Raw genomic sequence first — 18754 nt, forward strand, 5'->3', positions numbered from 1 at the left:
ATGTAAAGTATTGCACTCTATTAATATATAGGCATGCCTTGGAAATATTGTGGATTTGGTTCTAGACCACTGCAGTAAAGCAGATATCACAATAAAGCAAGTCATAGAATTATTTGGTTTCCTAGTGTGTATAAAAGTTATATTTACACTACACTGTAGTCTGCTAAGTGTGCAATAGCATTATGTCTAAAAAAAGTACATACCTTAATTTAAACCTTAATTTAAAAATACTTTATTGCTAAAAAATTGTAACCATCATCTGAGCTTTCAGAGAGTCATAATCTTTTTCCAGCAGTCACTGATCACAGATCACCATAACAAATATAATAATAATGAAAAGATTGAAATGTTGGAAGAATCACCAAAATGTAACCCAGAGACAGGAAGTGAGCAAATGCAGTTGAAAAATGGCACTGATAGACTTGCTCGACACAGGGTTGCCACAATCTTTCAGTTTGTAAAAAATGCAATATCTGCGAAGTCCAATAAGGTGACACAGTAAAACGAGGTGTACCTGTATTATGGTTTAACCAAGCACAGTAAGCTTTAGACTTTCTACTTTTTTGCTATTGTAAACATTGCTCTAAGAAACACTCTTGTTTGTTTCTCTTTTTCTTTATATGCACGTATATCTATAAAGTCAAGTCCTAGAAGTAAAACAGCTCAGTTAAAGGATATGCACATTTTAAATTTTGCTGGCTGTTGACAAATTGTCCTTTAAGAGGAACACGCATAATTTATAAGAATTATTGTTTCCCTTCACTATTGCCCACAGTTTGTGTTATCAAACTTATCTAAATTAAATTTAAATATCTTTTTTTAAATTTTGTTACAGTTATTTCGGTAATAAACATTCTTTTAATCTGAAGGTTTTAATTTTTAAAATTTATTTCTGAAGGTCATTGTTAATGATGCTTGCTTAGAGAATACCATCTGATTATTCATATTTTAGTTTGACTAAACCTTTATATGAATATTTTCTTCCAGGTTTTATATGTTCCTGATCCTGAATATGTCTCCAGTGTTGAGAGCTCCCCGTCTCTAAGCCCCATAAGTCCTCTGTCACCAACATCATCCGAGGCTGAACTTGATAAGACCACTGTAAGTTTCCCTTCTTTTCAAAGCTATCAAGAAATGTCACTGTATTTGTATATATCATCATTTTTTTAATCCTACTTTGCCTATGGCTTGAACGAAATTTTACCTTTTTAGTTTGTTAGTTAAATTTGTAAATCCCGGTTTTTAAAGTGAAACATTCTTATTAAATCAGACAGCTTAAATTGATTACTGTTGGTGGTAGTAGTAATCCAAAGATATTCATCAGCCCTTTTATAAATATCATATAATAATTTAACTAAAAAAGGAATTTTACTTCACAAACATGAGTGTATCATGATAGGAAGTCCATGTCCAATTTGATTTTTATTTGAGTTTCTGTGAATGTTTATATAATACTTAAAACTCTTGAGTTCATTTTTGGCACACTTTAAAAAAATAATTTATGGGGACTTCCCTGGCAGTCCAGTGGTTAAGACTTCTCACTTCCACTGCAGGGGGCGCGGGTTTGATCCCTGGTCGGGGAACTAAGATCCCACATGCTGCACGGCACTGCCAAAAAAAAAAAAAAAAGAAAAAAAAAAATTTATTATCTTAGTTGTTCTTCAGAATATTAATTCGGAGTAACTAATAGTATATTAATTTATCTAGCATTTTAAAGGAATAGATATTCTATATGTTACATTTTACAAATGAATTCCAAGGAAGAAAACTTTATTTAATAATTTTGATTAAAATTCCTCTGACAGGAATTATGTTTTTTGTGCCTTTCCTGTGTAAATTAATACTAATCATAATTTCCCATTTTCATAATGACCTAATGATTATGTTTACATGTAAAAGGTTATTTCTCCATTAACTGGCTAGACTCCTGTGGGAGATTCTTCTGTGTTGCTATGCTGATTGTAGGAGACATCCTTTTCTCTGCCTCAATTTGCACTCAAAGTTTAGGATACCAAATGGCATACTGGTAACAAAACACAAATTATTAATGTTAATTTGCCTATAAATTATTAGGAATTATTAGTTTCTGAGCTCTAGTATTAGACTAGTTCCACTTCTCTCATGGAGTAAAGGACATGATATTATTAATAACTATTTGTCTCCTTGCCTAGGGACTTTTTTCTGTGTGTTTGTGGTGAGAGAGAGAGGGAGGGAGGGAGAAATGGGGTCTTTTTCAAATGTTTTATTTGTTGGCTATCTTATAAAAATGACAACTACTTTAGAATACAGCTACATGAAAGTAATACATTACATTTATTCTCATCATCGTTGAAAATGGAAGTCAGTTTCTAATGATACTGGACCAAACGATTACTGGACCTTTTTGAACATGGCCATGCCATTTTCCCATGGGACTTAACAAAGAGATATATTCATAAGGGGCAATGACAAAGGAGAGCAGTGTAGCTTTCGGTTAATTTAGCTTGTGTTCCATACCCTAAAGCAAAATTGTGAAAAGCTAGACTACTTACCTGAATTAGGATTCCAACGCAGATAGTCTGAGTCCAGAGCCCATGTTTTTTTACTAGCACTTTATAGCTGGAAATTGATAGCTCAGAAACTACTATTGATCAGTAAATAATTGGATCCAACCCAAAAAGATAAGTAATATTCAATCATTGTGAGTGTAGTAAAACCTGTCACTTTTGCACTATCATCATTTTGTAAAATTTTTTTAATCTAACATTCTTTTGTAAATATAAAAACCTTTTTTGTTTGTTTACCTCCTTTGATTTCTCCTCTCTGCATCTTAAATGTATTTATTATGCTAATGCCATTTTAGGCTAGAACTACTAGTGTGATATATTTAGGATGGAATTCAGAGGAAAAAATATTTAAAATAAATATTATGGAAAAGTGAAATGGTTTTAAAGTTTTTAATTTCTGCTTATGTTACTATACTCCACTGAAAGATGGGATAGCAGATAGTTGTATTCTCTTTAATATAAAACACTGTTTAGTATACTCTAATAAATGTAAAAGATAATAAGAAAAGTAGAGTACTTACAATGTGGTAAGAAAATATAATTTTGAAATTATATTTCATGGTAATAAGAAAATATAATTTTGAAAAAAATACTACTAAGAGATTCTATGGAAGGCCTAGAAGGTCTTACAGGAGAAAATATATAAAGCATTAATAGAGTTTAGGCACATTAAAAGCTTCTTTTAAAGCATAGGGAATTATTCTGCTACAGTTACTATTCACATTTAAAAAGTACTTACTATGCATTTATTAATGAGGAAACTAAGGCACAGAGAGAATGAGTAATTTACACAAGATCACATACTTAATGAGTGGTAGAGCTGAGATTTAAACCCTGACAGTCTACATTCAGGTTTTGTGTTATATTCTTAACCACTTTTTGAACTAATTTATGAAAGGGTAAGGATTAGCAGTACAGATTCTCTGTGACTGAGACATACAATCTAAAATTAAAATATATGTGTCCCAAATTGTAGAAACTAGAAAGTTTGTAGTAAAGAGCTATGTGGAAGTAATGTAGCAAATTTTTGCTTACCAAAGCAAAAATAAAAGTAAAGCAGATAATCAGAAGTACTGCTTAAAATGATTAAAAGGTGAACAAAAGCATTGCTTTTTTTTTTTTTCTCAATATTTAAGATTCTCTGGACTTTTTAATATGTTGTTCTTCTGTTTATGTAACTTAAAAAATTATTATTTGCCTGTATTAGTTTCCTAGGATTGCTGTAACAAAGGATTACAAAATGGGTGGTTTAAATCAGAAACTTACCTCACGGTTCTGGAGGCTAGATGTCTGGAATCAAGATTTTGGCAAGCACCTTGTGGGGGAGGATCCTTCCTTGCCTCTTCTAGCATCTGGTGTTTGCCCACAATCCTTGTCATTCCTTGTCCTGTTGGACAGATTACTCCAGTTTCTGCCTTTGTAGTCACATGGCTGTCTTCTCCTTGTGTGTTTGTGTCTTCACATAGTGGTCTCCTCTTCAGATAAGGCAACCAGTTAAATTGGATTAAGGGTCCACTCTACTCCTCCTGTGTGACTTCAGCTTAACTCACTTCATCTGTGAAAAGCTGATTTCCAAATAAGATCGCATTCTGAGGTAGGGGGTTAGGACTTCAGCATATCTTCTTGGGTGACACAGTGAAGTCATAACATTGCCTTTTATAAAATTTCAAGAGAACCACATTGTTTAGTCAGGGAACTTTAGAAGATTTTCTAACTCTAGTCAAATAAGATTTTTTTAAAAAAGACATTCAGTGACTATTCTCTTCACATATAGATGAGAAAATATATAAAAGAGTGATGTTAATTTCTTACAGGGTTTTGGGGATCTTGAGAATATTTGTGAAATCTAATAAAATAAACCTCCCTCTATTTTAATCATACTAATCACATAATTCATTGACATCCTGAACTTATATACCTGAAAACAGACATTAAAGTAATAGCACACATGCAAGAAGTTAAAAAAACTTTAGTTAGAAATATCAATATAGTTTGAAGAGATTAAATATAGCATATGCTTCAAAAATTGTTCTCACATATGCCATCCTTAAACTAGTCACAAACATGCCTCTCCCCTCTTTCCCTTCCTCCTTCCACCTCCTTCCTCTCTCTCTCTGTGTATAATATTATATATTTAAACTTAAAATAAATTTAAAATCACTAAAATATATAATATATAAAATATATTTTATCTGATATATAATATATAAATTATTTTAAATTTCATGCTTTTAAACCTAAATTTTCATATGTAAGTATATATACTTTATTATATAATAAACATAAGCTTATATATTACATATTATATTAAAATAAAGTTAAACAACTATAAATGCCATATGTATAAATAACACATGACTTATATGTTACCTGTATATTGTATAATATAATTTAGCTTTGGTGCTTTTAAACTTAAATACCAGCAGTTTATTAGGGAATTATAATTTTTTAATATGTACGTTTTAAATGATGGTGCTGTAATTATACCTTAGTCTTACATTCTTAGAACAAAATTTTATATTTGAAATATGTGAAAACATAGAACTTCATAGTAGGACTTTGTATTTATATAGATTTTAGGAAAACATTTCTTTATATAGAAGAAATCTCTATATTTGTAACATCACAAATAAATAGTTATGTTACTGGGTGAGAGTTTTCTTCTAGATTCTGAAAGCAAGCATTGTTCTCATAATTAGAATTTAAAAATTGATCCTTCTTTGCTTTTTAACCTGGTTGCTAAAAAGCTCAGTGTCAGATCCAAAACTCCAAGTACAACACTTAAAATTGCATTTTATTTTTTCTTCACTCTGATATTTTTATTTTTTATTTGTATTGTATTTTATTCTGTATGTTTGTTTTAAGAGCCTCAAATTCTTAAGAAGTGGAGTTTAAATAAATTCTGAGAGTGATAGTTAAACATAACAATTTATAGGAAGTAAATGGTACCCATCATATTTATTGGATTGAGTGAAGAAACATAATATGCATTGCTTTAAAAATAAACATTTTCTTTTAGATTATATATTATATATGTTGTATGAAATAAATATAAATGTTGGTATTTCTGTGCCTGTATGGTTTTTCCTCCTCAAATTTTGTATGCCTTACCTACATGTTACCAGAGAACATTTCTACATATTTTCAATCACTAAAGAACAAAAACTCCATAAAACCAAGGCAACATGGGAAAAGGAGAGTTTGGAGTTGTTAATTAGCTTATGGTAATGATTTATAATAATACTCTACAAATTATATTATATAATATTTAATCATATTGTACAAAAAAGATGACCATAAGTCAACCTTTTTGGGTCACTTGTCATAGCATTGCTTTCCTTTTGCACATTTGAACAATTGAGGTGACAATTGAGGCTTGGTAAATAAATGTTTGTAATCCTATATTTTTAAGGACCTTTCCATCCCTAGTGGCTAAAACAAAATTGCACAAAGAAGCTTCAGAAAGCACTCAAATAAGCTTATTCAAATCACCTTATTAAGAAACAGAATCTGTAAATTCACAGAGGTACAGAGATACTGATACTTTGGATCATGTACATGTATGTGAGTTAAAATGAGGTCTGATTATGATTTCTCTGAACAACTTTGATCTCTTTTAAAGAAATACTCTTCTGTGCTATAGTTTGAGCATTCGTTAAGCTAATCTCATGTATTCTTTTTAATAGGATTACTTTGACAAGTTGGGATTGCTATTGATACTGAGTTGTAGAATTTGAGACTTTGAGGGAACCTCAGAGATCATGTTGTTCTATGAGGTATATGTTTAAGGAAAATATTTGACAATGTACCTTGATACAGTTTCTGTGAATAATATGGTTATTTAGTAGATACTGTTGTCACCTGATTTGGGAGTAACTGAACAGTCATAGACAAAATGTGTGTATTGCTTTGTGCCAGCTTGCAGGGGGCCCTCTGATGGCTCTGTATTGGCTTTTTTTTCCCCCTCTGCACGCAATCTTTTAGAAGAATGTTTGAAATGGAAAGCATATAGTAGTGCAGTTTAGCTCACTAGTTCATGTGTTGGCAACATGGGTTTTCTTCTCAGCTTCATCTTACTCATTGGGCAAGTTACTGAATTTGGCCAAGCATACGTTTCCTTAAAAATTAAGGTAATAGTATATACCTTATGAGTGATTTGAAAATGAAATGGTCTTTATAATATACTTAAATATAAAGGTATTCATAAATATCAATTAATATTATTATTAATGTCCCTTATTTAATTATCTGTGCTAAATGAATTTATATATGATATAAAGCTCTTAGATACAGTAACTACCAGAGACAACAGGATGAATGTAAAGTTATTAGTTTGCATCACAAAATGAAAAGATTGATAATAATGCTATAACAGTGTCATGCAGCTGTTAAAATATAATTCCATTTTAGGTTTTTTAAAAATATAATTATATTAAATGTAGCTGTTTTGCAGTGTTCTGAACTGGTCTGCCTTCAAAAAATGTCTGTTGGGTATCTGCCCAAGTGCTTGGGATTCAGCCCTATATTTTAGGAAGGGTATATGAAATTTAGAAAGGAAGTCTAAAAATTCTGTCTTATATAGGACAGAATTTAAGGAATTAGATCCATTTATTAGAGTAGAAAAAGTTATGTTAAAATTTGATAGTTCTTTTCAAGTATCTCAAAGTCTGTGAGACTGAAGAGGAAGCAGTCTTGTTTATTATTACAGAAGGCCAAATCATAACTATTAGGTGTTAATTACAAAGTGGCAGATTTTAGTTCAAAGCTCTGAAGAACCTTGCTACTATGAAAACTATTATATAAGGCATTGTGCATTTACTTATAAGGTATGAAATGCCTCTGTGGAGGTATTTAAAACAAAGATTAAAAGGCATCTGTCTAACCTTCCTACATTTGTACAGAATATTGAACTTTGGGAAAACTATGAGTTCTGTGAACTTGGCTAGAAAAAATTTTAAGTGAAATCTAATATTTTTAAAGATTAAGAATATAAGCAGCAAACTATAGAAAAGCACCAGGGATACCTGTGACTTTGTCCCCAATAGAACTGACATATTTTCAAATCAATTTAGAGTTGTTGTAGATATCACAGAATGTTGTTTATGGCCATGTACTTCAAAATTATCGTTATGAGTCATCACTAGATCTTGTTATTTAATGTATTAATAAAGAAGCATATATATCTATAAATAAATATATCTCTGATTAAAAAGTGTTTTGATAATTGTTTCAATATAATTGTTTTTCTTTGTAATTCTGTATTTATTTTGAGTATTCAAAAAAAAAACATTCTGAAAAGGAGGTCTATAGGCTTCACTGTGGGAATGGTCCATGGCATCAAAAAAGTTAAGAATCTATGATCTAACTAATTAATACTTTGTAAAATGGTACTGATAAATTCTTTATAGCTTGAGATTTTAACAGGCTCGTCAGTGAATGGATTCTGCTGAATTCCTAGGTTTCACAGACAAGCACTCACCTTTTCTCTGCTCCCAGCACCTGAGGGATATATTAAATGATCAGGACCAGTGATTTGATTCAGGAGCAACTGAATGTGTATGTGTGTGTGTACATACACACACACACACATATATATATATTATAACCAGTATATATATATTCCCATTTAAAAAGTCATTGAAAATTTAAGTTTAAGCTGTATTAGAGATCTTTACCAAATGTAAAAGAAGTGACATTCTTTCCCATATTTTTTTACATAAAAACGTTTTGAGCTGATCTACAGAATGTGATGAGAAGGAAAAACACGTACTGGGGAGAGCTATTCATTTGCATTTAACAATGTGCTTAGTTTTATTTAGTTCTCTGAAGTGTCTTTATCTTTTTTTTAAAGAATCCTGATATAGTCCACCCGAAAGAAGAAACTCTCTCATCTGCTTTTACTGGTATTCGACCTGCACGAGTTGTATCTTCAACTTCTGAGGAGGAAGAAGCATTTACTGAGAAATTTCTTAAAATAAATTGCAGATATATTACCAGTGGCAAGGTAATGGATAAAACTTTAGAAAAAACTTTTAATCATTTTTTATTTATTACTAAAATATGACAGTTTTGCATTTACATTTTTAGTCATCAGCATCAGCACATGATGATCAATTTAAAATAATCTTGTGAAATAGGCAGTCCTATTCCTTCTTCACAGGAAAAAAAAAAAAAACTTTCAGAAAAGATTAATGAGTCCAGGGTTTCTCTATCCTGGCTAGAATTCAAACCCAGTTTGAATCTGTGTTTTATCTACCACACGTTGCTGCTTTTCTAAAGCAGAGAACTTCTAGTCTGCAAAGGGAATTATAGTAAAGTACAATAGTGTTCAAAATAAACTCCATGTGTTGCTAAGAAAGTAATTATAGTATGATACCCACTTGAGAAGTCACACGTGAGAACCGTTTCTTTATAGTCGTAATTTATAAATTATGGGTATTTGAAATAGGTGTTTAGTGCTATAAATTTCCCCCTATGTACTGTTTTAACTGAATCCACAGTCTTGATATGTTGTATTTTCATTTTCATTCAGTTCATAATACTTTCTCTTTATTTCTTTTTTGGCCCATGGAATATTTAGAAGTTTCTTAGTTTCCAAATATTTGGTGTTTTTCAAGATATCTTTCTGTTACTGATTTCTAATGTTTTTCCATGTGGTTAGAGAACATACTACTATTTGTAGGCTTAACGTTTTATGCTGCAGAATGTGGTATATCTTGATACATGTTACATGTGTACTTGGAAAGAATGGGTATTCTGCTGTTGTTGCGAGAAATAGTTTATAAATGTCAATTAAATCAAGTTGAGTGTTACTATTGATTTTCTGTCTTTTTGTTCTATCAATTATTGACAGAAGGATGTTGAAATACCTCTATAATTGTGGATTTGTCTATTTCCCCTTCTAGTTCTATCAGTTTTTTTGTGTGTATTTTGAAACTCTGTGGTTAGGTATAAAAATGTTTTGGATTCTTATATTGTCTTGATGAATTGATTTGTTAAATTATGAAAGACTATTCTTGGTAAAACTCTTTGCTATGAAATCTGCTTTGATGGATACAAATGTAGTCACTTAGCTTCTGTTCAGTTAGTGTTAACTTGATTTATCTCTTCCATTTTTTTACTTTTAGACTGTGTCTTATACTTAAAGTGGGTTTCCATAGTTTACATCAGAACTCACTCTTTGTGTCGTACATTCTGTGGGTTTTGAGAAATGTATGATGACATGTATCCACCATTACAGTATCATGCAAAATAGTTTCATTGCCTCCCAAATCCTCTGTGCTCTGTCTGTTCATCCATCCCTTCCTCTGGACCCCTGGAAACTACTGATCTTTTTGCTGTCTCCATAGTTCTGCCTTTTACAGAGTGTCATGCAGTTAGAAGCATAAAGTATGATTGAATGATTTCAGAGTGGTTTCTTTCACTTAGCAATATGCATTTAAGAGCCTTCCATATCTTTCATGGCTTGACAGCTCATTTGTTTTTATCGCTGTGGATGTACAGTACAACAGTTTATCCATTCACCTACTGAAGGGCGTCTTGGTTGCTTCCAAGTTTGGACACTTATGAAGATAGCTGCTATAAACATTAACATGCAGGTTTTGTATAAGTTTTTATTTCCTTTGGTTGAATACTAAGGCATGTGATTGTTAGATCGTGTGGTAAGACTGTGTTTAGCTCTGTAGGAAACTACCAACCTGCCTTCCAAAAGTGGCTGTTATTCTCCATTCCTGCCGGCAGTCACTGAGAGCTGCTGTTGCTCCACATCCTCACCAGCATTCACCGTGGTCAGTGTTTTAGATTTTAGTTACACTTATTGGTCTTTAGTGGTAACTCATTTAATTTACATTTCCCTAATGACTTATGATACTGAGCATCTTTTCATTTGCTTATTTGCTATTCATATAGCTTTGGTATTTTCTTTAATTTTTAAAGATATTTTCACAGGGCATAGAATTTTAGGTTGACAGGGTTTTCTTTTCCTTTCAGAACTTTAAAGATGTTTCTTTCAAATCTCTACTGTTTTCTGGCTTGCACTGTTTCTGACGAGAAGTCTTCTATTATTTTTGTATTTGGTGTGCTGTATAAAATATATTTTTTTCTTTGTTTGCATTTAAGATGATGTCTTTATCACTGATTTTGAGCAAGTTGATAATTTTTTTAAATTTTATTGTTATTATTTTTTTACATATACGTTCTTTTTTAAATTCTTTTCCCATTTAGGTTATTACAGAATATTGAGCAGAGTTCCCTGTAGTATACAGTGTTGGTTATCTATTTTAAATATAGTAGTGTGTACAGATCACTCCCAAACTCCCAGTCTATCCCTCCCTCCCCACCTTTCCCCACTGGTAACCATAAGTTTGTTCTCTATGTCTGTGAGTCTGTTTCTGTTTTGTAAATAAGTTCATTTGTATCTTTTTTTTTTTTTTTTAGATTCCGCATATAAGCAATATATATTTGTCTTTCTCTGTCTGACTTACTTCACTTAGTATGATAATCTCCAGGTCCATCCATGTTGCTGCAGACAGCATTATTTCATTCTTTTTAATGGCTGAGTAATATTCCATTGTATATATGTACCACATTCTTTATCCGTTCATCTGTTGATGCACATTTAGGTTGCTTCCATGTCTTGGCTGTTGTAAAGAGTGCTGCAGTGATCATTGGGGTGCTGCATGTACCTTTTCAAACCATGTTTTTCTCCAGATATATGCCCAATAGTGGGATTGCCGGATCATATAGTAGCTCTGTTTTTACTTTTTTAAGGAACCTCCATACTGTTCTCCATAGTGCCAATTTACATTCCCACCAACAGTGTAGGAGGGTTCCCTTTTCTCCACACCCTCTCCAGCATTTACTGTTTGTAGATTTTTTTGATGATGGCCATTCTGACTGGTGTGAGGAGATACCTCACTGTAGTTTTGATTTGCATTTCTCTAATAATTAACGATGTTGAGCATCTTTTTTATGTGCCTTTGGCTATCTCTATGTCTTCTTTGGAGAAATGTCTGTTTAGGTCTTCTGCCCATTTTTTGATTGGGTTGTTTGTTTTTCTGATATTGTTGAGCAGTTTAATTATGATGTGCCTTGGTGTGTGTTTCATATTTGTTTTCCTTGGGGTTCGTTCAGCTTCTTGGATCTGTAGGTTTATAGTTTTCATCAAATTTGGAAAAATTTTGGCCATATCTCTTCAAATGCTTTTTCTCCCCCATTCTCTCCTCTTCTTTGGAAACTCCAGTTATGCGTATTTTAGGTTGCTTGATGTTGTGCTTCATGGCTTACTGATACTCTGCTCTTTTTTTTCCTCTCTCTCCATTTTGGACAATTTCAATCGCTGTATCTTTAAGTTCAGTAATTTATTTTTCTGCCAAATCTAATCTGGTATTCTATCCAGTGTATTTTTCACCTCTAAGTTTAAACTGGGTCGCTTATGTCTTCCATGTCCCTACTTACCACGCAAAATCTTTCTTCTATATTCTTGAATATATGGACTATAGTTAAAGTAATTGTTTTAATGTCTTTTTCTACCAATTCTTTTCTCTCTTCCACTTTTGGGTTTGTTTCAGTTAATTGATTTTTGTTATTGCTGTGAGCCATATTTTCCTGTTTGTTTGCATGCCTAGTAATTTTTAATTGGATACCAGATATTATGGATTTTATCTTGTTGGGTGCTGGATATTTTTGTATTTCTATACATATTCTTGCGCATTTTTCTGTGACACGGTTGTTTCTTGGAAACAGCTTCATCCTGTCATGGCTTGCTTTTAAGTTTTGTTAGGCATGCCCAGAGCAGCTTTTAAGTCTTTAACTAGTTTTCCCCTTACTGAGACAATACCCTTCTGAATATTGAGGTGCTGTAAATTACAAGGGTTTTTGCTCTGGTTGGTGAGAACACAAACTATTTCTGACTCTGTGGACTCTAGGGATTGTTTTCTCAGCTTCTTTTGAGTGCTTTTTTTCTCATCCTTGGATAGTTGCTTTCACACAGGTGGCAGTCAGTCCTCAGCTGGAACCTTGGAAAAGGATCCTCTGTAGATCTCCAAAGCTTTCTCAGTAGGGAGTGTTCTCTCCTCTCCTGTCTCTGTCTGTGGCCAGGAAACTCCACCCAGTGTGCTGGGGCATTTGTAGATCTCATCTTATTTGTTTCCCCTTATTCAGCTTTATAGTATCGGAAAAGAGTTATTTCATGTATTTTATGTGTTTTAGTAGCTTTAGGCAGAATTAGTTCTTGGCTAGAAGCAAAATTTTAGTTGGAAGTATTTGAATAACAATTTTGTTTAAGAATCAAAGAAAAGATAAAGTCATTGGCAGGGTTAGGAATGGCTTGCACTGGTGTTCTTGGAACATAGTCTCTTATAAGAAAGTAATCAGGAAAAGATGCTTTCTCATACAAGTCATCTTCTTTATTCTTCTTACAGGTTGATTGTAGTAAAGATTATATAAAATTATGGAAATTTATCAACAATTATTGTAATGGTTAAATTACTGTGGACTTAAGACTGAAAAAAAAATCAGTACAAGCTTTTATTTCTCCTGGGATGAGTTCCCAAATCATAGTCTTCTATCTTTTACTATTTACAGAAATATTGTAACGTAAGTGGCAACTTTTCTTTTAGAAATAGACTTTATTTTCTAATAGAAATAATTCCTTCTTGGAAGATTAGTCAAGTAATTGCACATAAGGAATTGGAAGTTACTAATACTAAAGGGAAGTAGGTGCTTAAAGTTTCTGAAGGTCATGTGGATTAAGATATGCTAATTGGAAATCTCTTACTTACAGTATGCTCTTGCTCCTGAAAATATGTCTACATTTATGAAACAGTATTTAAAAAGAATGAAATGGTAATGGTTTAGTATGAGTTTATGATTTCAGACTTGATCTTGGCCAAATGAATTTGAGAGGCTACTTTCTGAAGAGATTTTTGTGAATTTTGTGTTGTAATGTTTCTCATGGCCGTCTCTTTTGATTTATGGAGGCACCTGACATCTCACAGAATACCTCAAAGAGCTCCAGCTAAAGGCAGAGGGAAAGAAGCTTGAAGAATATATCAGTGCATCCTTCAATAGTAGCAAATAAGGGTGAATTCCTGGAATGTAACATTAGCAGATTGATCATTCCAGTGTTAAGCTATAGGGCTTCAAGCCCCTTGTAATCCAAGTAGTAGAAGTACGGTTTTGAGAGGCTTTTCAAATGGTTTCTATAATTACACTACTAAGATTATGGTACTCATGTGTATAGTGAATTAAAGTATTATTATTACACTGGGCCTTTTCTATAATACCTAGTAATCATTGTCTTTAATGAAAATCCTCTAAAGCAAAAGATGTAGTGTTATGCCAGTGAACCAAATATTATATCATCATTTAAAACTAATGCTCAGATGAAATTTATGAAATCAAGAATGACCTGAAGTCTTTCAGAGAACCTGAAGTTTGCTTTCCTTAATCCTTACTGATTGTTTGGTTTCATTTCTCAAATAACTTGCTTGTAGACATGGTGAGATAGAGGAAGGTATTAAAGATTGGAAATCTTTCAGCTTTTTTATATTGTATATACTCTACTCTTGATTATTTATTTCTTGGATTATCCCTGGCAGTGTAAATGTCCCTGCAACATATTTTATCATCACTCATTGATTTGAGTTGGCATGTGATCCAGGAATACATAATGTACATGAATCTGTTTAAAATATTGATCAGGGGGTGGGATAGGGAGGGTGGGAGGGAAACGCAAAAGGGAGGGGGTATGGGGATATATGTATACATATAGCTGATTCACTTTGTTATACAGCAGAAACTAACACAACATTGTAAAGCAATTATACTCCAATAAAGATGTTAAAAAATAATAAAATAAAATATTGATCAAAAGATGATTAGGCTGTGGTTTACATAAAGTTCCTCCTTATTTAGGAGGTCCATGGTCTGAACTAAAAGAAATGCTAGTCAGAGTTTGAGATTGATTCCCTTTCCCCCACCAAAATGCACACACACACGTATTCTTCTCTCCAGTATTTCATGCAGTTACTGTAAATAATAAGCATATTTTATAATCGCGAACATTGGCAATAACTTTTTTTCATTTGTGATTGGGTGACCATTTTTAGTAGGATTTTTCTTTTTATTTTTTTGTTTCTAAAGTTAGTGTCTGTCATAACTTAAGTTTTACATTCTTAAAGTTAAATCAGATAAATTCACAGAGCTGAATATGGACTTGGAAGGAGGGTGTGATACCAAATCAAGCAAGATTTAAGTTTTTCTATTGATAACTTCAGAAAAAAAAGACAACTTTGAAGTAATTATTTGGTTTAGTTTTAGAATTCTGTCTGGCTCTTTATTTTTATTCTTACAGGATGTAGTGGAATGGTAGTTTGAAAATGGGATTAAGAAAGAATGTATACATAACAATCACTTTACTATACAGCAAAAATTAACACAACATTGTAAATTAACTATACTTCAATAAAAATAAATAAATAGGATTAAGGAATATTTGGTACTTGAGTTGAAGTGATTATTGTTTGTAACTCAGATGTGAAGATATTATAGTAAAAAGCATGGACTGCTTGGATTTTGGATCTTGGTCCTGCCACTTATTAGTTAGCTATGTTATTTATTATTTAGGACAAATTGCCTAGCCTCTCTCAATTTTAATTCCCCCACCTGTATTCTCATCTCAGAGCTATAATTGAACAATAATATATATAAATGAACAATAATATATATAAAGCATGGTACATACAAAGCATTCAAGAAACATTAGCTAATATTAGTGGGATCAGCTTCTTACGTACTCCAGTTTGCTCATTTGTAAGATGAGAGGGTTGGACTCTTTATATTTGTATCACTATTTGTATAAATATATTTAAAATTTCATAGCTTTTCATGATAAAATAATTACTGTATGCCTTAGAAGTAATCTAATCTACCTAATTTTACAGATGAAGAAACAACCCCAGAGGCTTTGCTTGTCAGAGGTCACATAACTAGGCAGTAGCAGAATCGAGTGAAACGGAGATTTTTTTTTTTTAAGATATTTTAAACAGATTATACAATTTTCCTTTTATAATGGATTGAGTTATCAGCACATTATTTATTAAACCTGCAGTGTGTGCATGAAACGATTTGATACCTGTAGTGACGGAAGAACACAGGAGGCTGTATGCAAGTTAATGTAAGACATGGCTCATGCCTTGAAGGACTTTACAATCCTTCTTATATTACTGAAGTTATCTTGCTGATATAACTCAGCATTTTACTGAGGCTGCAAATTTTAATTCCTGACTTGATTGATTGAAGGTGAATAAGATATTCTTTGTATTTTGCCTGTGCTAACAAGGAGAATTTACTGGGAAAATTTGGGTGTTATTAAAAACATTTTCATGAGAATGCCATAGTGCTTGACTATACTACTTTTATATGTGGTAGGTGGCCTAACATCGGAAATAAAAATATCTAGAATAATTTTTGAAAATTTAAACTTTGAAGATTAAACATTATTTTCTTTTTTCATCTTAGGGCACAGTCAGTGGTGTGTTGCTAGTTACACCAAATAATATAATGTTTGATCCACATAAAACTGACCCCTTGGTTCAAGAGAATGGCTGTGAGGAATATGGCATCATGTGTCCAATGGAAGAAGTGATGTCAGCTGCAATGTACAAAGAAATTTTCGATAGCAAAATAAAGGAATCCTTACCCATGTAAGAGTGATATTTATACTCCTTTGCAATTTTACTTCATCTAGATAGTTGACCCTGGTCTAATAACTCTGAAGTATTTTTTAATAGTTTTCTTATAGCTGCTTTTCATTTTATCATTAATGAAACAGAAATATATGTAGTATTGAAAAGATTATTCTTACTGCACTAGAATAGTTAAGAATTGTTTTAGGTTTATATTTGTATATTCAGTCAGAGAACCTGATATTTAAAAGTAACCTATAGTACTCATTTAATTCAATGTTTACCAGCCCATTTTATTCAGGTAAATTCAAATTATTTTTATTAGTAATTTAAGGTAATATAAGTAATCAAGGGTAGCTTTCAAATTTTCCTTAGAAGAGCCTGAAGAGTTGGGTGTGGGATTTGGGGGAGGTCACGTGAGCAAAGACCTGACATTAATAAAGCCAGAGCAGCTTTGTCTTTTATTGATTTATATGTTTGCACCCTTCTCTCAGAAGAGTATAAAATACAGGGAAGAAGACCCACAGATTGCACAAATTTAAAGAGTTAACCTTGGAATATACTGGTTAGGGAATTTGTGTGTTTCAGGTAACATAGATGTGAGGCTACAGGTCAGCATAGCCTTTGAAAGTAATGTGTTTAACTAAAGGAATAACAGAGAGAAAAGGGAAGGATAAGAAATAAAAGGAGAAGAAAATAAAAGACAGGTATACAAACAAAGGAAGGGAAGGACAAAAGAAGAAAATTGATGTGTAATAGAAAAGAACTCCCCCATTCCTCCATGCATGACTTTGTCAACAGTTTAAAAACTGGCTTCACTTTAACTGATACTGAGATTTCTATCCCTATAATAGCCCACAGGGATGATAATGGTTGTTTTAAAATTAACCCCTGTGAGACAGAACTACTTACAAAAGAGACGGAGAGCAAATTATTTTTGTTTCTGAGGCAAACTACATGAGTTGTTAGAATACCTATGGTAGAATAAAATCTTTTATATAAACAGTCTCCATTATAACGGTCCCCCAGTAGATACTGTTTTGGCTTGGTCTCATCCATAGAGGTGCAGATTATTCCTAGGATTGCCTCTATGTTAGCTATTTAATATATCATCATCCAAAATCAGTCTCAGCAAATAAAGATTATTGTGGCAGGTGGAGGGGTAAGACAAAGGTGAAGGAGTGAAGGATTAGATTAAAAGAGAAACAAGAAGATTATATGTATGTATATGTTGCCAGTCATTGGTGAGATCCATTTTATCTTGCCCTGCTTTTCCATTTGTATTAGGATACTTTGGGATTCTATTATGCTGAATGATCCATAACTGTTCTACACAGATGCTATAGGGCCCTTCCTCTTGTAAATCACTGTTTTATCATTCACAACGTCACCTGGAAAGACCATCTATTTGATCCAAACCTTTAAAAAAGTTACTCCAAAAGAAATATCTTTCATTGCTGCCTTATGAATTGATTAAAAACAATATTTGGCAACAACTCAGATAATGTCATGTATGGTAAAAATGAGGTGTAAGATTTGATTGGTTTTCTTCTGTCTTACACTGCTTGGGAAGTTAATCGCAAAGGTATTGTTCAGGAACTATACTGAGCAATAGCAGCATCATTGACATAAAAAAATAAGGTTACAACACGTATCTAAATCTATATACTGTTAGGTTCACTTAACTTTATCTCATACCTAAGGGTCTTATTAAATCTACAGGTACAGTTTCTCAAAACTTTTGCCAAGTTCCAAGACCCTATATATGCAGTTTTAGGGGCTCACCAGTAGATGACACTATTATACATTTAATAGCACAGATTAGATGCTTACATACATTTCTTAAGGTGAATCAGTCAGTACAAGGGAAGCAGAGGAAGGGACTGGACTTCAACTAATTAATACTTTTTTAAAAATAAATTTTACCTATCCTATGCACAATGAAAATTATGCATATCATTATAAAAAATATCAAGTACTAGAATAAGAGGAAAAGAGTGACCCAACTTCACCATCCAGAGGTAGCCAATAAGTTGTGTGTCGGCTTACTTCCAGTCTTTCCTATTCTCAGACTTGCATAAATGTTAATACTTTTTCCACTAGGAACTCATGCAATTTCCGTTTATCAGAAACTACTTTTAGCCATCATTTTGAATTGCAGACTTGTATTTCATATAGTGTTTACACTGTCTCCTTCCAGAACTTAAACTGTCTAACCATTGAACATTAGTGCTTGCATATACAAATGCCATTAAACATGGAAATCTAGAAGTAATGATGAACCATTCAGCTAACTAGTATCTAACCTCTAAGCACTTTTGCCTCAGTTCTATTCAGGTTGGTTTTTAGCTTTGCATTTGAGTCATTTATTTTAGTTTAATTTCTATTTAAATGTAAATAAGCACTGTGTGTGTGTGTGTAATATCAGTCAGTGTATTTTTATTTTATTAAGACATTTAAAATTTTAATCAAAATTTTATTTGCATATTTCATCAGTGAATAAATTTTAGTTTAGAATTA

General features: G+C 32.3%; 1 protein-coding gene across 10 annotated transcripts in view; it reads left to right on the forward strand.

The window, feature by feature from the left end:
• The window catches only part of OXR1 (oxidation resistance 1), a 633889-nt gene that overhangs the window by 560107 nt on the left and 55028 nt on the right, over positions 1–18754 (forward strand). For all 10 annotated transcript variants that reach the window (XM_061171297.1, XM_061171296.1, XM_061171299.1 and 7 more), the window contains 3 exons: positions 988–1101; positions 8398–8550; positions 16068–16252. In XM_061171297.1, coding sequence (XP_061027280.1) covers positions 988–1101; positions 8398–8550; positions 16068–16252 — 452 coding nt within the window. The remainder of the gene's footprint in view (positions 1–987; positions 1102–8397; positions 8551–16067; positions 16253–18754) is intronic.

Source organism: Eubalaena glacialis, chromosome 17 (assembly GCF_028564815.1).
Source record: "Eubalaena glacialis isolate mEubGla1 chromosome 17, mEubGla1.1.hap2.+ XY, whole genome shotgun sequence".
NCBI classification, from domain to species: Eukaryota; Metazoa; Chordata; class Mammalia; order Artiodactyla; family Balaenidae; genus Eubalaena; species Eubalaena glacialis.